Raw genomic sequence first — 23,202 nt, 5'->3', positions numbered from 1 at the left:
GGAATGAAACTTAGAACACAGAATGTCCAGCTGGAAGGAACTTTAGAACAACACAGCATATCAAAGCTGGAAGAGTCCATAGGACAGAGAGCTAGAAGGGCCCCTAGGTTATCGGATGTCATAAACCTCTTTTCTTTCATCCCACCTCCTCTGCCCCTCTTCAGTTCCCCTTCTCCCGGGCTTCCTCCTCCTCCCCTCCTCCCCTCCTCTAGCCTTTGGCTCCGCCCCATCCCGCCCCTTTCGTCTCCAGATCCCCCTCCCCCTTTCCTCCCGCCCCCGCGCCTATGGGTCCCCAGCGCCCTCCCTTCCAGCCCTCACCTGTTCCGCGCCGTCTTTTCCAGCCTCCCAGTCAGGGCCAGCCCAGCCCAGCTGACGGGGCCGCTGTGTTTACTGGCCAGACTCGAGCGGGGAGCGAGGAGCAAGGAGCGGGGAACGCTGGTGCCTGCGGGGAAGGGGCCGCCGAGAAAAAGGAGGGGACAGGGCCAGAGCAGGGGCCTAGGGGGGGCCCAGCGCGCGGCCGAGGCCCGCTCTCCTGGGTGCAGTGCCCAATTCACAGCCGCGCCGTCCAGCCTCGGGCCGCCAGGGGCTTACAGGGCCTGGGCCGGGGCCGCGATCTCCGGGGAGGGGGCGGGCACGCGGGCGGGGCGCGGGGCTGCTGCTGGACGAGGCCCAGCCAGCGCCGAGGAGGAGGAGGAGGAGGAGGAGGAGGAGGGGAAGGAGGCGGGGGGAGGAGTGAGGTGGCCCTGGCCCACGCCCCTCCCGGGCCCCTCTCGTGCCCCCTTGGGGGCAGCACCCCCTCCTCCATTTCCTGCGCGGGGCGTTTAAAGGACCGTGGGTACGACCCGCCTGGGCCCGCGCTGCCCTTCCCTACCCCGCTCTGCCCTGCCCGCCCGGTCTGGGATGGAGCCCGCCGCCCCCTGCTCCCGCCCTCTCCGAGCGCTCTGACCCACTGCTCGCCCACTCGTCTGCCGCCGCCCCCCGGCTGTCAGTCGGTCTGTGTCCCCAGGGCCATGGGGTCCGTGCGGCCGCTGACTGTCGGGCTGCCCTCGCTACTGCTGCTGCTGCTGAGCTCGTCGTGTGGCTTGATCTCTGGAGAAGGTGAGTGTCTTCTGCTACTAGGGTCTCTATCCCTGGGCCCCGATTCTGTCCCTATCATAGCCTGCGCCCGAGAGGCACCCCCAGTGCAGTCCTGCAGGCTGGGCTGCTACGTCCTGGTCGCAGGGAGCTGACCTTGGCCTCTGACCTCCCAGAGTTAACCCACAGGTTTCTCGGGGGTGGGGGGCGGTATGGGGGTCTGCCCCAGCCTTAGGGCTCAGGCAAGTCCAACATCTCTCAGGTTCTATAGCTCAGCCTGGGCCACCTTGGGCTTCCTTCCTTCGTCTGCTCTGTGAACCCCTACTGGGGATCCCCTCAACTCTGTTTTTCTGATTCTCCCCATCCCCTACCCTCCCTGGGGATCCTGGAACCACATCTAATCATGGCCTGTGTCTCAGGGTGCCCTCAGCCCCAACAGTACCACCGCTTTGACCTGGTGGAGATTATGGGGCACTGGCCCGTGATTGCTGAAGAATTCTTTCCCCCCTTCTCAATCTTAGGAATGTCTGCCCCAGGAGTAGGTCCTGAGGCTCTTAGGAAGGTCTGGCTTTATATTTAAAAGCCTGGATTTTGCCTTTCTCCTCTGGGAGTCTCTGAGCCAATGGTCCTGAGAAAAGCAGCCTGGTGAACCCTTCTCACCTCCCCACCCCCCAGCCCCATCCCAGTGTGTGCCTTTCAGGGTTTTGTCTGTGGTTGTTCCCAACTCCAAACTGCTGTGGGAGGGACTGAGGCCCAGCCTGGGTCAGTTATAGGGGAGGAGATGGTTTGGAATGAAGTGAGGGGGTTGGCCAGGAGGATCTCTAAGGTCCCAATCTGGCTCTGCTGTTGTAGGAACCACATGGAGACACAGACTTGCAGAGCTGAAAGACTTTAGAGATCCTTGTGCAGAAAGAGAAACTGAGGCTCAGAGAGCCAGAGACCTGCCAAAGGTCACAAGTAGAGTTCCTTTCGAAGTGTAGCTGTCTGCCTCGAACTCCAGCCCTCTTGCTCTATCTGCTGAGACCTGCTAATTCTTAACCCTGACAAAGGAATTTTGGCTTTGTTCCTTCTCTTGAAAGTTTTTTGCCCTGGCTTATGGTCAGTCCATAAACCAGGGTCTTCCCTTGTAACATTCCATCCACTGGTTTTCCAATCGATGTAGAACAGTACCTCTGGAAAGGGCTTCCAGCGGATATCTGGGCAGGAATTCAGGCTAGATGGAAAGGCTTGCTTAGGACAGTACTTTGGCTCTTGGGCCTGTTTGCTCCACCTTTGGGTGGGGGTTGGGGGTGCATCTGACTCCCAGGGCCTTCACAGGTGCTTCTGTATCCTTAGCTCCTGGCTTGGGGAGTTCTGGGCTTCTCGCTGAAGTGATTAACACAGGGGAGTAACAAGTGTCAAGAAAGACAGTGAATGAGGAGTAACTGTTCCCCGAGATACACAGGGGCTCATCTGAGGAATTCCGAAGGCCCTCCTGACTAAGCTAGGATTTATCACTCTCATTGTTTTTATTATTATTGAAAATCATAAGAGCTCAGTTTATTTGAAAGGAGAAAGGCACGGGGTCTGGTCTGATATCAAATTCTTACCCTTAAATTTGGGGGAAATAATATCAGGGGGAAGAAGACCTGGGTTTCAGAACAATGAGGGATGTCATTTTTCTTCACCATTCCACCAAGCACATGTGCTGGGGCTTGGGAATTGTCAAGGATCAAGAAACCATCCTTTGCTTCACAAGAGCTTCAAGTCAGAAGCCTTTCATTCAGATTCCATCTCTGATGCTTACTACTTGCAAATCTCAGCCTCCCTGGGCCTCATTTTCCCCATCTGTAAAATGAAGGGGTTGGATTATATGGTCTCTGGGATCTCCTTTCAGCTCTTAGCTTATTTTTTTTTCCCCAAGTACAGCTCAGATGACACTTCTACATATGACCTTTCCTAATTCTGTGCTGTGTTCCTTCCCCCCTCTCCATTGTTAGTACTCACCATCTCTTGAAGTAACTTCTGTATTGTTTGTTTATATTTTGTATTTATTTATCTGTGTACATGTTGTCTCCTTCTAGGAGAACCCGAGTCCCTTGAGATGAGCGTGACTGGTATCTGCCTTTGTATTCCCAGTACCTAGTACAGTGCCTAGCTCACAGTGGCATTTCTTTAGCATTCATTCAATGCTTATTGAATTGACTCCAACCAGATCAGGGTGGAAATGCTGCTCCGCAAATGAGAGGTACAGGCTGTAAGTGTATAACAGCTGGGCCTTAAAGAGTTGGTGGATTTAGAAAGCCAGAAAGAAAGAGAACAGTATCTTTGGATGACCATGACTTAGTTATGTTGAGCTGGTGGGGAAAGCTTGTGTAGGGGAATAGAGAGGCAGATTTCAACTTGACCATAAGGGGAAAAATTCCTAACAAGTAGAGCTGTCACAAGGTGGAGTAGGCTGCACGGGGGTGGGTAGTGAGTTCCCCATCACGAAGTAGGTACTTAGCAAATGCTTGTCCTATTATATGGTACTTATCCTTCAGAACCAGCCCCTACCATATTATCGGAGGAACCCAACTGTATTTGTTTCCCTAACAACCAAGGCATTTATCAGGGAGGATATAATGGGAGAGAAAAAGGCTGGAGAAAAGAAGACTTTGGATAAAGGGAAGAGAGGAGAGACATGGTAGCAGTCATTTAGTATTTGAAGAATTAGTATTATGGAAAAAAAGGGTTAGATTTGTTTTCCTAGGCCCTATACGGGAAGAACGAGCAGCAATAGTGGGGGAAGTTACAGAGAGACATATTTAGGCTCCATATATTGAACAACTTTCTAACATTACAGTACAGATATCCAGAAGTAAGAGACTGTCGAAGAAGGTCCCTAAACAGAGGCTGGAAGTCCACTTGCTGCGTCCATTCTAGTGGGGCCTCTTCTTCAGGTGGTTTTGACCGACTGGTCCCTGAGGGGCTTACTCTACTCTTGAGATTTTCTGCCTCCGTCTTTCTCTCCTCCCTTCCCTCCCCCACTTTTGTCCTTCATGTTTTTCCATTTCTCCTCCCTCCCTTGGCACCTTCCTGACTCTGAGGACCAGAATGATTAATTTGGATGGAGTCTAGATTCAGGTTAGGTTTATCCAGTTTGTGGTAACCCCCTGTTTCACAATAAGATTTGACTTTAAGGAACAGGCGTGTTGTGGCTTCTGTTGTTAAGAGGCCTCCTCGAGGAAAACCCCTTGTGTGATTCTCTTGGGAATTAGTCCGTTGCCAATTTGGAACTGGATTTATGACTCTTAAACTAAGATGTCACTTAACTAGGCACTTAGTTGTTTCACAGGTTAAAGAACTCTGTTGTTTTCCTCTCCACCTCCACCTCCTCTTCTATAATCTGTTTACAAACATCTACAAACAAATCTGTTTCTAGGCTCAAGGTGTGTGCTGTAGGACAAAGAGCTCAGGATTCAGATACTGGAGACCTGGGTTCAAACCTGGCACTTGCATCTTACTGTCTTTTTGAAATCATTTCTCCTTTCTGGGCCTCAGTTTCCCCTCTGGAAAATGAAGGAGTTGGAGTGGAATGATTAATCTCTAAGGTACCTCCAATTCAATCCCATTTCAATGATGTGTGCTGGACGCTGGAGATACAAAGACAAATAGAAACAGTCTTTGCCCTCAAGAAGCTTATATTCTATTTTGGGAGGGGGAAACAAGGTATACATATAGAAGTCCCCTCCAGGGATTGTACCTTGTTTAAACTTTGTATCTGCACACAGTGGGAATTTAATAAATGTTTGACAGATTAATGAGCAAGAACCAAGTCAGGGGCATATTTTGCAGGCAGAGGAATGCAAGAATACTCAGGTCTGGCAGTGGAGAATGTGTCCAGGGTCTTGCCCAACACTCAAGAACTTTGTAACCCCAAAGTAGAAGCAATAACCAACCATTTCACAGAGGTAGATTTAGGGCCAATAGAAGGAAGGATCCACAATTCACTGGGTCTTTAATTGACCCAGGTTGCTTGGAAGGTATTCAGGGAGAGACTGAAGACCTATCAGGGTCTGTGGTCAAATATCATCTCATATCATGTTGTAAAGCTTGAGCTCTGAGGTCCTCTTGTCCACACCTCTCATTTTATGGGTAGGGACTTGTTTGGGCTTACAGAACCACAGAATTGGCCTACATGGCCTCTTATATAAAAATTCTAGGAGTTTGTGCTGCTGATTCTCTGTTCCCATGAGCCTTTGTTTCTGCTCTTCCTACTAAATTTCCCATCACCATTTGTGTTTGGTTAACATCTTGGAAATGAAAGATCTTCCTTGATGCAGGACTCTCAGGCAGCAGAGTACAATGGAGAATGTGCTAGGTGGGGAGTCAGAGGACCTGTGTTCAAATCCCGGTGCTGCTATTTACTAGCTATGTGACTTTGGGCAAATCACATGACTTCTCTGAAGTTTTGTGTCCTTACTGTTAAAAGGAAGGAGTGGGACTGGGTGATGTCTGAAGTCCCTTTGAACTGGAAATCTTAGAGCAGTAATGATCTATCAAACAAGTCTGTGATGTGTAGGACTCTGAGGGACTTTGGGAGTCAGCAGGGTGTAACTGGGAAGCCAGGGAAGGCCAGGAGATTTAAAAAAAACAAACAGGGTCCGTTTTACTGTCTGTCAGACTGTCCGTTGCTGTGTGGCCAGCAGGGAGTGAGTATTTTTGTCTGCCTCCTGCCAAGGGTTGAGAAATGGATTGTAATAAGAGACTCCTGGGCTGCCTCTCTCTTTCTTAGACTGAATGAGGCTGTTTTCTCAATCGGGAAACTTTTAATTTGAGTCCCAGGGGGCAAAGTGGGGGCAGTTTCCTTGTAGCCCTTCCCCCTCCCCCCCCAGAACAGTTATATGCTCTGGCTGTCCAAGCAAAATTAGCATTTGAGAACAACTTGGCTTTGTCTCTCCTGAGTGATGCTGTAGTTGTTCCCAGAGTTTTACATGTGACCATCTTATTTGAACCTTTTAACAACAGGTAGGTTCCTGTTATTCCCATTTTACAGATGAGGAAACTGAGGTTGAGAGAGTTTGAAAGACGTGTCCAGGGTCACAGAACTGGTTAGGTGTCTAAGATGGCCCTCATGCCTGTCTGCCCCCCCTCAAGGGCTGAAGAGCTGAAAGGACCTTCATGTAGTCCAATCCCTCCCCAGTTTTACAGATGGGTAAAACAAGGTCTAGGGATGGGAGGAGGGAAGGAAAGGACCTGCGCAAGGTCACATGGGCAGTGAATTTTGGAGCTCAGGTCTTCTGACTCCAAATCTTTCCCTTTCTGCTAATCCGATCCCTCTGAAGTCTAGTCCAAGCCAGCACTGCCTTCCTCTCCCAGTTTTCAGGTTTTCAATCACTTAGCTTTACTGTCTGCAGGGTATTTACTGTAAACCAACTTTAAGTTCCAGAAACTTCTCTCAATCCAGACAGTATTTTGAGCACTGAAGTTTGACAGCAGGCCTGGCTCCTTCGAGCAGCCCCTCCAATATTGCAGTTAAACTAGTTTGTCCAGGGAGACCAGGGGCCCGCCTTTCACTTTGAGAAACTCAGGAACCTCTGCTCCTAGTCAGGGGCCTCCTCTTTCCCACCCTGCCCCCCCCCCTTTCCTGGAAGTGTTGACAAAGTTGATCACTCTTGGATTTTGAATAAAGTCATTCAGGAAAAAAGGCCTTGGAAACCTGGCCCTGTCTCTGTTTCTCTGGGTTCTCACCCTGGGGGGCTGGTGCCCTGGGAAGGAAGAGGGCAGGGGAGATTGGGCAGCTGGGAGCTGGGGGCTGGGGGCTGGTGAAGGGTACTGGCACTAAGGTTGGGCCTAGGCTTGAGGGTGGGGTGGGGAGCTTCATGAAAACCCTGGAACTTCCATCGTGGCTTGGGGTAGAGGGTGGAGCTATAGTAGAGGGAGTTTCTCTGCTCAGTCCATCAAGCACATTTTTTAGCTGGGAAAATCAGTTTTGAAGACCAGATTCCCTAAAATAATGTCATTTGAACACTGTGATAACAGCACGGTGGGGGCCATCTCTAGTCATCCTGATCTATATCTGGCCACTGGACCCAGGATGGCTCTGGAGGAGAAAGTGAGGCTGGTTACTTTCACACTTAAATCTTTGTCACTTAAATCTAACTCACTTGTAAGTCAAGGCATCACTTTCCCGATGTCGTGGTGCTCTTCTAGAATGAAGGATAAGCAATAACAAATAGCATGGTGATACACACTGGCTGGCTGGCTAGTCCTAGCCTCCCAAATCTTGAGATCATAGAAATACCCAATCCTCTGCTATTGAATGGTGTGCATGATCATGGAAGTATGCATGCATACGTGTGTATGTATGTGTGTGTGTGTTGGAATGCATGTGTAAGATCCTGTTGTCATGGGTCCCTTAGGGAACTTCTTATGGTTGGAGTTCTTGATAGCTGGGTGCCTGAAGACACAGGCAGTAGAAGACAGATCCCTGTCTCTGACCCCCTCTTCTCCTGCAGTCTTCCTAAGGCACATGATTGTTTTCCAACCTTTCCTTTAGCAAAGGGTTGTTGTTGTTTTTAATCCTGGCTTCTACAAACTTGTGTGTATTTTTCAATTTGGTAACTGCATTTCAATATAATTAGTTTGCTTTGAAATGCTGTGTATTTTATTATATTCATTTAAAAACCAGATTCTGAGAAGGAGGCCCATAGGCTTCACCAGAGTTATCACCCAAGAGGTCCAGCACACAATCTGATTTAGGGGCGGCATAATATAGTGGATAGAGTGTCTTACTTGGAATCAAGCAGAACTGGGTTCAGATCTTTCCTCAAGGTCCTCATCTGTAAAATGGAGATAATACCTGAAATATGTATCTCATTGAGTTATTGCAAGTCTCACACAAGATAATGTAAATCAACTTTACACCACTATATGTCAGTTGTTAATGCTATTTACTGTCATCCTTCTTATGTCTGCTTGAGCCCCAAACAAAATCTTCAAACCAATCTCCTTCCAAATGGAATATATCCTTTGCTGCCTGGCCTGCGCTTGGGAAGTGAGGTGTATTGGGGCAGTTGTGGCCTTGGAGCCCCAGGGTCTGGCTTCAGATTCTAGCTCAAGTACTCATTAGGAGTGTGTCTATGAGTAAATCACTTAGCATTTCTGATCCTTAGTATTCTTATCTTTAATCTGGAAGTATGGAAGCTTAACTCTGAGAAGAGATGAGAAAATGTGCTTCTTTTCCTTCTTTGCAGAGGTGTGTGACTATGGGTATAGGTCATTGTATGTGGTATATCAGACCTGGTTGATTATATTGGGTTGGTTTTATTGAACAGATCCCTTCTCTCCTTCCCTCTCTCCCTCCCTTGCACTTTAAAAAAATGTTTGTCACAAGGGATGGCCCTCTTGAGAGGGATGGTCATTTGGGTAGTGATGGAGGTTGTGTAAAAACAAAAGGTATAAGTAGAAAATTTTAAAATAATGGGGTGGGGTGGACCCTGACCTCTTTTAGCCCTAAAATCTGATCCACTAGATTTGGACCCCAAGGACCTGGGTTCAGATTCAAAGTCAGTCACTTACTACTTGTGTGACTTTGGGAAAGCCCTTTAATTTCTCTGGGTTTTCCCACCTATAAAATGAGGAAGTTGGACCAGGGTGTCTTCCAGTCCTGGGGCCACCAGCTGTATCAGGAATGAGATAGAATCTCTGAAGCTCCAGAAAGAATGAAAGGCCTTCTTCCATAGAAACAATGTTACCCATAGTGACTCCTTGGCTTTGTGGGCCACAACACTGTTGCCAGTGCAAATACCTCTATCACTTGTATCTCAATGTCTCCAGGAATTTCTATAGCGGTGGAGGAGACTTAAAATACTACAATGGAGTAAGGCTGAGATTCTCTGTTTTGGAGGGGAGAATTGGGAAGGGCAGGGAGGGACAGGAACTGTCCAGAGGTAGGTGTTGGAGTGCATGCTAGGATTAAAGCCTAGAGGCTTTAAAGTAGAGGACTTTTCAAATCATCAAATCCACTCTCCTTGTTCTTCCAGCCTCAGTTTCCTTATCTGCAAAATGGGGATAATAACACTTCCCTCCCAGGGTTGTTGTGGGAATCAAATGCGATTAGATAGATATAGATGTGTATATACATACATGCACACACACACATATATTTATGTGTGTATTAAATTACTTTACAAACCTTAAAGTGTAAGATGTCGACTAGTATTACTACTACTAATTATTGTTTTATATATATGTATATGTGTGTGTGTATATATATATATATATATATTCTACTCATTCAAAATATTTTTGGAGGGGGAAAGGCAAGGCAATTGGGGTTAAGTGACTTGCCCAAGGTGACACAGCTAGTAAGTGTGTCAAGTGTCTGAGGCTGGATTTTGAACTCAGGTCCTCCTGACTCCAAGGCCAGTGCCTTATTCACTGAGCCACCTAGCTGTCCCAACTCATTAAAATTTGATTGAGATCTTACTCTGCACCAGACACTTCGTTTGTTTTATAGATGGAGAAACTGAGGGCCTAGTTGATGAAGTGACTTGTCCAAGGTCCTCTTAGGTAGCGAATGGCAGAGCTGAAATTTAAAATCTGGTCTTCTGTCTCCAAACCCAGCCTTCTTTCCACTGTGTACATGCTCCCTTAATTGGAGAAGAAAGAGGAGGGAGGTGTGTGGCCAGGGCATCAAAGGCATAGGAAGGCTAGCATAGCAAAGGTCCAGAGATGGGACTGCCAGTGAGCCTGGTGGAGATTTGGGAGCACAGCAGAGAAGAGCAGGCATTAATGTTTTCAATAGTAGGAGGTTGGATAAGAGGAGTGGATATTGAATGCCAGGATGGAAAATGTGGATATGATCTGACAGATTTCCTGAGTAGGGGTTTTTGTTTCTTTTGCAGGCAAAAATAGGAGCATTATAGTAGAATAACAGAACAGATATTTATTAGACTCCTATTGGATGCAGAGACCTGCTTTATTCTAGGGAGAGATGTAATAGAAAGTTTAGAGAAGGCAGTGCCTGCCTCAAGGATCACTTAGCCTAATTAGAGAGATAAGATATAAACACTGACAGCTATATAGCCACAATATTCCATGACAATGAGATATATAAAATGCTTTGCACATTTTAAAGTGGTATACAAATGTCAATTATGATGATTATAAGGGTGATAGTTGCATCAGATTCTTTGTATAATGATCAGTGAATGGGAATTCCCAGGAGGCAGAGTTTTTGGTTTGGCCTAAACACTTGCTTAGCAGTGACAGCAGTAGTGAGCTCCTCACCAATGAAAGTATCCAAGCAGAGATTATTTCTTGTCAGGGAGGCAGTTGAAGGGTTCCCTGCATCAGGAGGGAGGTTGAATTTAGAGGCTCTCTGAAGACCTTTCTTTCCCTAGTATTCTAGGTTTCTGTGGTGAAAGCTACATTTCAGGAAGAATGACTTTGGCAGAAAGTTCAGGAAGGCTGGGGAGCCAGGCACTATGCTTAATGCAGCCTAAAGTCACATTAGGCTTTTTTTTTGGCCACCATATCATGTGGTTGACTCATTGAGTTGAGTGTCCACTGGAACCTCCAGATCTTCTTTAGAAGAACTGTTGTCAGTTGTTATCAGTAATGGGGATAAGATAGAAACCTTCCCAGTAAGATCAGGGATGAAACAAGGATGCCCATTATCACCACTATTATTGAATATTGTACTAGAGATGTTAGCTTTGGCATTAAGAGAAGAAAAAGAAATTGAAGGAATTAGAATAGGCAATGAGGAAACAAAACTGTCACTTTGCAGATGATATGTTATACTTAGAGAATCCTATAGAATCAACTAGAAGAACTACTGTCTGACTAGCCCTCTCCCATCTCCTTGTGATGTTGATTTCTATTCCTCACCTTTCTATCTTTTTCACAAAAATAACCTAAGAAAAATTGTCAAATGCTTCACTAAAAACTACAACACAATCACTAGGAGAGTAACCCTGTCAGGAAATAAAGTTAGTCCGGCCTGACCTGCTTTATGAAGTTATGCTGGCTCTTTGGGATCACTGCTTTCTTTTCTGAATATTCACTAACCATCCCCTTAATAATCCATTTTAGAATTTTGCCAGAAATCAAGGTCAAGTGCACTCACATCTTGAGGAGTTGATTCTATTAAGTTTTTTTTTTAATTGGGACTGTATGTATCTTTTCCCTCTCTTCTCCCTCTCCTATTCTTCATGATTTTTCAAAGATTATATCCGTGATGGACAGTAGGTTACCAATAAAATTTGCTAGTTCTTTTTGAACCAGAAAAGGTCATTCATCTGGGTTTAGTATCTTGAATCCATCTAAGGCAGCTAGGTGCTCCTCTCATACCAACTTCCCAATTATCTTGAGGATCAACTTCTTATTAGTTCATTTTGTTCTGTTCTCTACAGTCCAGAGATCATTCTTTTTGGCAAGAACAACAGATAAAAAGTTAGAGTTGGGGAGAGAGGGAGGAAGGGTTGGAGAAATGTTATGGGGTGGAAGGCGTACATCTCTAATAGTGCTTCCAACACATGGGGATTCTTTTACTCGCCAATGGGTTTCTCTTTTCAGGGTAACATTTCTAGAAGCCAGGACAAATGGATCTGTCTTCAGGGGACATTTCCCTGGGACTTTTGCTAACTGGGATTTTTTTTTTTTTGACCCTTGGATGGGACTGAATTCTAATAACTTAGTTCTGATCTCAGGGCAGGTTAGCCAAACAAAGTTAGTGGATAAACAGGACAATAGGGGAATGATTAAACTCCTTAAGAGTTTTGACTGTCTCCTAATTGGTGTCTCAGGCTCCAATGGCTTTCTTCTCCAAGTCACCTTTCACAGCATTATCCAGAAAATTCATCCTGAGTGCCTGCCAGCACAATCATTGCATCCAAGACCCTCTACTATTTGGCTCCTCCCTGTCCATGTGTAACCGAGCTTAGTCCCTTTCACACTGTTGAATGCTAACCAAAGCTGCTCTCTGCCTCTATTTTGCTGTTGCCCAGCCCTATTTCTGTGAACTTGCTCCTGCTGTCTCCATCTATTAGAATTTACCCTTGACTTTAGGGCCCAGCTCAGGTGCTATCCCCTCCACGAAGCTTTACCTTCCCACTCTTCCAGAAGTATTCTCTCTGCCCTTTGTCTGGTCCTCTCCTTTGCCCCTGGGGGACACCACGGAATAGTAGTTAGAATACTGGAATCTGGGAGTGGGTGGTAGTGTTTGCATTCCCCTCCCATTTAAGACACTTAATAGGTTTGTGACCTTGGGCAAATCACTTATCCCCTCTCAGAGCCTCAGCTTTCTCAGCTGTGAAAAGGGGCTAATTCTTGCAGTACCTACAGTTCTGTGCTTAGGAAAGAGCTTTGCAAACCTTAAAGCCTGTAAAACCTGGGTTATTGTTATTGTAATTATTATTACTATTGGACTTATTTTACTCTTCCTCATATTATTAGACTTATTTACACTCCAATTTTATCCTCCATAATCATAAATGCCTCCAGGGCAGAGAATGAGTCTTCTTTCTGTACCTTGCAAGCTGAAGGCATTTAATGAATATGGATTTGGACCCAAATCTCTTTCAGTACTTGGAAGGATTAATCTATATATAAAGTTATAGAAATTATAATATGCTAATTTAAAGCAGGAGATTAAAACTGGCCCCTTAAAGCCTGGTTTATTGCCAGTGACAACAATAGCTCCTGGCTACCCATTGGCTGGACAGGTAAATGTTTAACAATAGGCTGGGGGGTGGGGTGGAGATGTACCCTTAGCACACTTTTAGGTTTCCTCTGTATTTTTAACACTTTCTCCATCACTTTCTTAAGTCTAGACATCAATGAAACGATAAGTCCAGCCCTGATTTGTTGCATTCACCCATTTCCAAAATGCTAACACTGAACATTTTACAATCAACATGAGTGGGGCAAGTTGTTTGGAGCTGGCTCCAGCTCACCCCTGTTTTCCAGGTCTAGGGACCACCCAGCTCAACTTCTTCATTTATAGGTTTCCAGAGAATTGAGGTCCTGACAGGTTGTGACTTTCATTCACTCAACAAACATGTATCGGGTGGCCACTCCTGTGTTCTGGGTACTACCCTAACTGCTGGGGATGCAAAGATCAAAACAAGAAAGGTCCCCTGCCTTCAAGGAGCTTATTTCCTACTGGAATCCAGCCTCTGATCCCTTAGTCCTCCACTGTTCAGTACATCATGTGATTTCCACTGCTACTGGCTTGGGATCTTCTCACCAGGCAGCTGGCAGCTGACTGGCATTGCCCCGGCCAGGGCTGTGCTTCTGATGGCAGCTACAGATCATGGTGGTAGCAGAGCAGAGACTCCTAGATTTTAGAATGTTAGAACTGGAAGGGAATTGAAGTCATCTAGGTCAACCGAGAAGGGAAGTGACTTGTTCAAGGTCTCCCAAGGAGGAGCTGATCAAGTCAGAATTTGAACCATGTCGTGTTTCCAAATTCCTCATCTTTCTGCTGTACCATGCTGCTCAGATTGTGGACCTTAAAACCCTGGTCCTCTGATTCTAAATCCAGTCTTTTTCCTTCTATGCCATCCTGTTCCCCAAAGCCCTGAGAGGCCAGCGGGAATTAATTCTCCCTATGTTATTGATGAGAAAGCTGAGGACTCAGAGAAGAATAATGACTTTCTCAAGGTAATACATGGTGGGCTGGGTGGTAATCAGAGATGGTATCTCAGAGGAGGTGAACGTGGAACTGGACTTTTATAAAAACATGGGTGGGATTTAGATTGGCAGAGAAGATGAGGAAGGGCAGGCAGTAAAGAAATGGAGGGTCTCTTTTGGGGATGTCTTCTTTATCCAGAGTGGAGGGCCCTTATAGGGGAGAGCAGAGAGGCATATTTGGGCTCAACATAAGGAAGAATGTCTTAACAATAAGATGTATACCAAAGTGAATGGGGCTATCTTAGGAGGTGGTGGTGTTCCTCTCACTGGAGGCCACAGAAGCATAATTTTAGAACTGAATGGGACCTTGGGGTCATCAAGGCCAACCTCTTCATTCCACAGATGAGGAAACTGAGGCACAGGTTAACTGACTTGCCCAAGGTTACACAACTAGTAAATATGATAGGGGATTTGAACTCTTCCCTATGCTGAGCAGACTGGATGTGGACACTCATTGGGTATTGAAGTGGTTCTTACTCAGATATAGGTTGGACTAAATGGCCTTTCAGACTCTTGCCCCTTCTGAGATCTAGGATTCAGTATTGAACCCTGCTTTTCTGACTAATCTTGTTCAAAGAGAGCTGAATAGAGTACTGGGCTAGGAATCAGCAATGCTCATATTTCTGTGTTCAAATCTTCCTAGATGGGTGACCCTGGGCAAGTCATTTCACTCTGTTTCCTGAGTTTCCCCATCTGTAAAATGATCTGGAGAAATAAAGGCAAACTGCTCCGATATCTCTGCCAAGAAAACCTCAAATGGGGTCTTGGAGAGTCTGATATGACTGAAAATGACTCAACAACAAATAACTCGGACTTGTAGTAGCTGTGTGACCTCAGTTTCCTTGATGGTAAAGTGGGATCATAATAGCATCTGCCTCCTAGGGTTGTGGTGAGGATCAGCTGAGATAATGTTTGCCAAGTACCTGGCATTTAGCATGTACTACATAAATGCCAGCTATTAGTATTCCTATTGAGTAACTGTGAGCACTTAGAAATTATGAGACTAGGGGCGGCTAGGTGGCACAGTGAATAGAGCACTGGCCCTGGAGTCAGGAGGACCTGAGTTCAAATCTGGCCTCAGACACTTAACACTTAGTAACCATGTGACCTTGGGCAAGTCACTTAACCGAAATTGCCCTTCCAAAAAGCAAAAAAAAGAAAGAAATTATGAGACTCTCTTTAAAACATTCTTTCATTCCCAGCTCCTTCTCTTTCCCGTGAATACTTGGGTGTTCCGTCCTATCCTACATGCTCCCAAATTTTCTTTCCTCTGTTATGGGGTACTAGGAAGCCTGTGTGATGGTCATGTTTTTCACTCAATGTGGGGGTGATAAGAGGGATGAATGTGAGCTGTGATGGGTGGAAGGCTCTGGGCAGTCAAACTTTACTTGCTTATCAAAGAGTAAGAAGAGAAAAATACTTAGTAGGCATTTCTGGGTGTGTCATCTGCCTGCCTGACTGTTCTAAGAGACAAGGTGTGGCCGTCCCTGCTCATTTGCCTGTGATGGTGGGCTGGGGGAAGCCTGTCTGGTTTGGGAGCTTGGCCTTTTGACTGTGTTCTGGACCTGAGGTTTCATGAACTTCTAATACGTGCTAAGCAGAACAACACTATCTTCATGTTAAACATCCCTAGTAGAGAAGATCCTCTTTATTATCAAATGTTAAACATTGGGCAGTCATTCAGAATTTTATTTCCAGGAAAGGAGTTCCTGTATCAGGCAGGAGGTTGGTGAGATGAATGACCTCTAAACTTTGGTATAGTTCTGAGAGGTTGAAATACCAAGATTCTAAAACTTCCCACTCTACCCTTCTCTTCCCTCCAGTTCACTTGGAAGACTGAAGAACTTATGTACATATTGCCAGCTAGAGTCCAAGGATCTAGCTCTAGGAAGGACCTCAGAGGGCATCCCACTCACTCAGTCCCCTCATTTTATTGATTGAATACAACAGACATTTAAGCACCTACTATGTGCCAAGTGGGACCTCTAGGAGGTGCTTGGGCCTGGAGTCAGAGTCATCTTCTTTAGTTCAAATCCAGCCCCAGACACTTGCTAGCTGGGTGACCCTGGGCAAGTCACTTCACCCTGTTTGCCTCAGTTTCCTCATCTGTCAAGTGAGCTGGAGAAGGAAATGGCAAACCACTCCAGTATCTTTGCCAGGAAAACCCCAAATAGGGTCACAGAGTTGGACATGACTGAAAACTGACTGAACACCAATGTGTGCCATGCACTATGGTAGGTACTGGGGATACGAAGACAATTGAAATGATCCATGCCTTCAAGCCATTTCCATCCCACTGGGGGAAATTATATATGCACACAAAACCAAATGGGAAATCTGTACAAAGTAGGTGCAAATGAAAGAAGGGCAGCAGCCATAGAAATGGGTCGGGATAGGTTTCCTCTAGGAGGTAGCACTTTGGAAAGGAAGCTAGGGAATCCAAGATGTGGAAATGAGGAGGGAGTGGATTCGATTTGGTGTGTGAATGGGAGCACCTCACTTTACCACTCTTTGCTTCAGTTTCTTCATCTGTAAAATGGGGATAAGAATAGCACCCACCTCCAAGGGTTGTTATGAGGACCACATGATATCCCATTCATAGAGTGCTTAACAAACCTTAAAATACCGTATGAATGCTAGCAATTATTGTTATTTATGGGAGACAGCTTGTAAGGTACAGCAAAGAACGTCAGGGATGAGAGAAGCGGCCCATAGGCCCATTTGTCTGGAAGATTCTAAGTAAGTGAAGGAGTAATATCATTAACCCTAGAGAGGTAAACTGGAGCCAGATTGTGAAGCCTTAAAATCCACACAGAAGGGGTGGCTAGGTGGCACAGTGAAGAGAGCACTGGCCCTGGAGTCAGAAGGACCTGAGTTCAAATCTGGCCTCAGATACTTAATATAAAAACTAGCCATGTGACCTCAGGCAAGTCACTTAATCCCAATTGCCCTCCAAAAGCAAAAAAAAAAAAAACCCAACAAAACCACAGAAGAGTTTGTAATTTGTCACTAAGGAAATAGAGAGCCCCGAAGCTGCCTGAGCAGGGGAATGACCTCAGAATATTGCTTTGGCAACTGTGAGAAGGATGGATCAGAGAGGGGTTGTTGTTATCAGTGGTGGTGGTGATGGTCCTTCATTCTCAAAGAGGACCATGACATCAGGGTGATGCCATGACATGTAAGTGAATTGGATTTCAGCAAGGGAGGGCTGGCAGTCACCAGCCTCACTTTCTTCTCTAGAGTAACTGGGTCCAGTGGCCAGATATAGATCAGGATGACTGGAGATGGCCCAGCACTCGACAGGGGAGAGCCTGAATAGAGGGAGTCTAAGTAGGAGGCTTCCACAATAGTTCCAGGGAGAGGGGATGGGAACCAAGGTAGGCTGATGGCTGGCTGGAGGGAAGGGGATGGTTTGGAGAGAGAGTGTAGAGGTAAGAATGCAGCTGGTTGGATGTGAGATGAAGCAACTCAAGTGACTTTTGGAAAGTCACACACAGGCAGGAGTAGCTGAGCTGGGTGTTGAACCTCTACTCTCTGACCTGAAATCTGTTGGTCTTTCCCTTGCCCCATGATGCCTCCTTTGTTCCTCCTGCCCCGTGAGATGCTAACACCTTCTTTTGGCTCCTAGTGGTCATCCTAATACTTACAGTAACTCCTTCCTGAATATTTGCACAGGGCTTTACTGTGACAAAGCCCTTTCCCACCTATGATCTCATTTGATCACATGCTCCGAAATATTTCCATTTGGTAACGTACGTCAGTGAGACAGACAGTCACATGCCAGTATACATGGAATCTTGCCACGAGTGGTATTTCAGGACTGGTACTTTCAGGAATGCTCCCTTCATAGGGTCAGAGAATTTAGAGCTGAAAAGGAACCTGGAGGCCCTCCTGTCAGACCCTCTCATCTTTCAGGGGAGGAAACTGAGGCCCAGAGAGAAGCTGTGTGACTTCCCCAATGTTACACCACAAATAATGAAAAAATTTGGAACTTGAACCTAGAATTCACAGAACTTCAGAGCTAGCAGGGACCACTGAGGCTGTCCAGTCCAATTTCTACCTTCTTTAAAAATAATCTCTTCTCTAACATAGGCCTGTAGACCTCGAGTAGGAAAAGACCTTAGAAATCATTTGGTCTTAACCTGCTCATTTTACAAATAAGGAAACTGAGACGCAAGGAGGCAAATGACTTGCTCGGGGTCACCCAGATAGTGCCCTGTTTGAAATTTGGACACAGGCCCTCTGGCTCCAGAGATCACTATATCCCACTGCCTGCTCTCATCCTTGACAAGCGGTCATCCACTTTTTGTTTGAAGACCTCCAGTGCTCTTCCCATCATACATGCTGAGAGCGCCAACGACTTGAAATGTAATACTATCACTAATAGTAATCATAATAGCTCACCTTTATTTAGGGATTTGAAGTTTGCAGAGCACTTTGCATACATCATTACCTTCTTTAATCCTCACATTGACCCTGGGAAGTAGAGCTAATTATTGCCACCACCACCCCCATTTTGCAGATGAGGAAGTTGAGACTGAGATATATTATTGCCTTACCCAGGATCTCCGAGCTAGTGTGTATCTGCCACAAGATTTGAACTCCAGCCTTCCTCCAAGTTCATTACTCTACATCCAAGGTAGTTTGGTGTGGTAGAAAAAGAAACATACATAGATGTTCTAGGTTTGAGTCCCAGCTTGGCCTCTTAAAAGCTATATGACCTTGACAAAGTCATTTTCATCAAGTTTTCTCAACTCTAAAGTGAGTGCCACCTTTTACCTGAGATCTCTCGATCCCTCCCCCCAAGAGTAAATCCTACTTTGGATTTACTTTAACTATACAAAATATGGGCATGATAGTTTCCCTGGGCACTGTGTGCCAGACACTGTGCTGGTCCCCTTGTTCCTACTCTCCAACAGAATATAAATGGAAAAGATCATAGATTTAGAACTACAGGGGCATAGAGACATTCTAGTCCATCCTCCTTTTTCTTTAGAGGAGGAAACCAGAGATGTAGTTACCTGTCCAAGGTTACATGGGTGGTAAGTGGAAAGGTTCAAAGTGAGACCCAAGTTTTCAGTTCGTCTTTCCATGCACCATGGTAGGGACAGTATGGTTTGGTTTTGTCTCTGTATCCTTGGTACCTAGGGCACTATGCCTTACACCTATTAGAAGTTTAATCAATGATTGCTAGATTCAGCTAAGATCTTGTGTCTGAAAGCTACTTTGGGGTCCAAGAGGTGAAGTGCTCCCCAAAGTGCTTCGATGGGACAGCCCATGAAGCATTCTAGGTCTAGGACTGGTTTCCATTTCACCTGGTGCTCCCTTCCTGACTTGGAACATATGGGTAATAGAACTAGTCACTGTTTCATAGAAGGAAGTCCCAGTTCTGAGCCCTATTTGCAAATGTCAACATTCAGTCCAATGGGGACTCTTGGGCTGTTGAGTGGTAGAGCCAGAAAAGTGGTTGGCAAGGAGAAGGTCCTGTGAGTCAGTGGAGAGTTAGTGATAACAGGTGTTTGGTTTTTAAAGGGGGTTGAAAACTGTAGACTTGTCTTTAATTACTCCAATAAAAAAAAAAACAACAGGGTTTTGTGAGCTGGGCAGGGCTGTCCCTCCCTCTCTTTGTTAATTAGGTGTTGTGTTTTGTGTTGGTGACTGGAATCACCTACTGGGGCCAGGGCCTAGGGAAAGGCAACAGGTTTCTTCCCTAAATAGTGGTCAGGTGGGGTAGAGGATTGGTACATAAGCCATGCAGTCTACTCTAGATAGAAACCTGAGAAGTTAGAGTTCAGAGGATTAAGGACTGTGGATGTAGCAAGAAGGATGTAGGAAATGCCTAGGAAGAGACTCAGGGACATTAAGGAGACCCTGTGTGAATACTTCTGTTTTTGCCTTTTTTTTTTTGAGGGGGGAAGGTAGGGCAGTTGGGGTTAAGTGACTTGCCCAAGGTCACATGGCTAGTTTTGTATTAAGTGTCTGAGCTGGATTTGAACTCAGGTCTTCCTGACTTCAGGGCTGGTGCCACCTAGCTGCCCCTGTGTGAATACTTCTGATCAGGAGAAGCAGCCCCTTGGGAGGCAGCCTATTATATTGTGGAACAGTTGGTTCTGACCATTAGGAAGCCTCTCCTGAAATTTATGACCCTGTATCTTCCCCACTATGTTTTTCCTCAACCAAGGACATGGGCTGTGCAGTTATCTTGTTTTAAAAAGATATCTTTTGTTTTTATATGACCTTCATTTTCAAGCATATTCCTCCCCCTTCTCCTGCCCAGAGAGCCATCCCTTATCGAGAAGAAGGAGGAAGAGGAGGAGGAGCCATCATGCATTTAATCTGCATACCAGCCACATCAATGGGTCTAGGCACTTGGTCTGATGAAGGACCTGCATTAGAATGCTTGCTCTGCCAATGACCTGGGTGCCTTGGGAAAATGGGCTCGCGTCTTGACTTAAGTTTCCTTCTTTGGAGAATGAGGAGATGGAATTAAAGAATCTCTGAAATTCTTTACAGCACAAAATCTAGTTCCACACCCTCAGTCCCCAGCCTTGGCAAAGAAGGGAGGAACAACACGCAGGTGTTTGTAAATGTTGCACAGCCTTCTTGGCAGAGCAGCCTCAGTCCCCAAGGTCTCTGCCCACTTCCCATTCTGTAGACGTGGAGAACGAGGGCAGATTTCATCTTCCTTTTCCTTTAATAGTATAGCTACAGTGGAAAGAATGTGGGATTTGGGCACAGAGGACCTGAGTTTGAATCCCAGGTTCCAGTGCCGTGTATTAGTGGTGTGACATTGGGGAAATGACATCCCCATCTCTGGGACTCAGTCTCCTCCTCTAGAAAATGAGCGAGTTGGACAGGATGGATAATCTGAAAGGGTCCTTTTAGCCGTCTAGAAGGTTCATTAAAGTCAATGCCACCATCTTCAGCTCCTTCAGCCAGTCCTTTTATGACATGATCGGTGCCACCTTTCCCATATGTTCTGAGCACCAGGCATATGCAGATGATGGGACCAGGTCCTGGGGAGACTCAGCAGAGAGATAATACAGCTCCTTGCCCTCCTGGAGTTCACAGGCTGGTGGGAGTGAGGGCGCTAAGATGGCAGCCCAGACCATCCTCATGGAGCATCCTATAGGCAAAGCGTCTGCTCTAGGGCAGAGAAGGCAGACAAACTGAGTTAGATTCCTTCAGGAATTGTAGTCAGAATATGCCAGGTTTCCATGTTGATGGCAATTGATTACAGACTCAGGTAGAAGCTTTAGCATCAGGAAGAGAAGAAGCCAGAGAAAATCCTCTACTCCTATGACAATATTGTGCTCAAAAGAAGAAGGCTGGAGAAAGCAGTTCCTTTGGAGGCCCCTGTTCCTGCAGGCAGGGAATGATGGTCATAGACTGGTAGATATTGGTGTCATTGCCCTCCTTGAAAATAATCCGTGGCTCCCTATTAGCTCCAGGCTAAGATGCAAAACCCTCAGTCTGGTACTTAAAACCTTGCACAATTTGACTTTTCCACCTACTTTTAGTACCATGGAAACATAGATTTGGAGCTGGATGAGACCTTAGTAAAAGGGAGGAAGGAGTGAACATTGATGTAGTACCTACTATATGCCAGGCACTGTGCCAAGCCCTGTGAGATGGGGGCTATTATTATCCTCTTCTTACAGTTGAAGAAACTGAGGCAGACAAAGGTTAAGTGACTTGCCTAGGGTCACACAGGGAGTAAATGCTGAAGACTGGATTTGAATTCAGGACTTACTGACTTCAGACCTAGTGCTCTATCCAACACCTAGCTTCCTCGATTTTCCCTCTTGTCTAGTGGGGAAAGGCAGTCAGACTCTGTTCCCAAGAACCCTTCAGGTTCCTCTGGGATGTGACCACATTTGTCTGTAGCCACTCATAGTTTCCTTAGGAAGCCAGTTTGCTCACATGGCCCTAACTGATCTGTCTCTTTGCCCATGAAGCTGTTGTTGTTAAGAGTGACCACACTGTATGCTGCCCTGCTCGGGCTCAGGGCTTTTTCTGTTGGGATATTTGTGTTGAGAAGAGAAGGGAAGAGAGGCAGGCAGGCTTCCCTCTGAGGTGTCCATAGTGGGAGGCCTGGGAGAGTTTCCTTGCAGCCTGGTAGTGAGACCTATAGGGGCATTTCTTCTTTCTTTCCAGTTTGCCCTCTGGCATAGCAAGTTCTGGGGAGCTGGTTTCTGAGAAGTAACTCTTCCTTTGAACAAATGTGAACTTGGAGAGCTGGGGAAAGTTCACCTTGGCATTGAGTCCTGAGCAGTGCTAGCAGAAGGGGGGGTGGGGGCTGGTGCTGGGGCCCTGGAGGTCTTTGTAGCTGCTCAGAGCCTCTGCCTCCAACCATCTATCCCCCCCTCCTCCAAAGCATAGTGGGTGAATAAGCCCCCGAATAGAACTCAGGAAGCTTCCTTCTGCCCAGGGCAGCACCCTACCTCCACCCCCACCCCATTACTCAACACCCTCCTTCCTTGTAATCCCCCTGTACTAATTACATAATGTGAGCTGAGGGCTCTGCTGGGTTTGGTTTTATTTTAATCTGCTGGCAGATTCTGGCAACTGAGTGTTTATCTTTCACTCCTTAAGCTATGGTGAAAAGTGCAGAGGCAAGGTGCTGAAAGACCCGAGTTCTAGTCTCAGCTCCTCCTTAAATTATCATTTTTTCCTTTTTTTTTAATTACAAAAAAATTGAAATTCAATTTCATTTTTTAAAAAATGAATAAAAATCTGCCCTCTCTCCCATTGGGGGGGGGAAGAAAGACAAAACTATTGTAATAAATATGAATAGTCAAGCAAAATGAATTCTAGCCTTGGCCACATCCTTTGGTATCATGGTTGGTGATTTTGAACTGGCACTTTTATAGATCTGGTCACAACATTCCTTTGCTCTCAAATCCTCAGCGATTCCTTTTTGGTCTTTTTGTGCCCTTGGATGAGGTCTTTCACTTTTCTCTGAACCACGGCCACAAAATCATAGATCTTCAAGGACATGTAAGCAGCACCATCTGTGAATTCCGGCTAGGACATCGGAAGATGTAGGTTTGAAGCCTGCTTACTCAGAGGCTCATTCCTTGTGGGATCTGGGCCAAATCACTTAAGCCCCTGGGCCTCAGTTTCTCCATCTGTTAAGTGAGGGGGCTGGACTAGATATCTTCAAAGGTCTCTCCTATTTCTAGACTTATGATCCTAGCTCCTTTGACTCTTAAAATCTGGTTCTGTTTCCTCTCAAACTTGTGGGTCTTAGATTTTTGGTCTTAGGCAGGGCTGTGCTCCCCTCAGAAAAAAGTGCCTTTAAACATGTTTTAAAATGTAATCTGTATTACTGACATTTTCTTTATCACTTTTAAAAGTCAAGACAATCAACAGAACAGTAAATCCAGCCCTGATTTGTGGCATTTGTCAATTTTCAAGGTGTGAACACTCATTCTGAAAATTTAATGATTATTGGAGCTGCCT

The 23,202-nt window shown here is 45.9% G+C and overlaps 1 protein-coding gene across 4 annotated transcripts in view; it reads left to right on the top strand.

Annotated features, from left to right (window-relative positions):
- The first annotated feature begins 711 nt into the window (after positions 1–711).
- INSR (insulin receptor) overlaps positions 712–23,202 on the top strand; it is a 153,417-nt gene continuing 130,926 nt past the window's right edge. For 3 of the 4 annotated variants that reach the window (XM_069092371.1, XM_069092295.1, XM_069092218.1), the window contains exon 1: positions 712–1,098. In XM_069092371.1, coding sequence (XP_068948472.1) covers positions 1,011–1,098 — 88 coding nt within the window. In that variant the 5' untranslated portion in view covers positions 712–1,010. The remainder of the gene's footprint in view (positions 1,099–23,202) is intronic. The other variant, XM_069092129.1, reaches the window with a different exon arrangement.

Source organism: Petaurus breviceps, unplaced genomic scaffold (assembly GCF_028583685.1).
Source record: "Petaurus breviceps papuanus isolate PSGF00001 unplaced genomic scaffold, PetGlider_PUasm1.0 103, whole genome shotgun sequence".
Taxonomy (NCBI): Eukaryota; Metazoa; Chordata; class Mammalia; order Diprotodontia; family Petauridae; genus Petaurus; species Petaurus breviceps.
The sequence above is the reverse complement of the archived record's forward strand: the minus strand, read 5'-3'. Positions and strand labels throughout refer to the sequence as shown.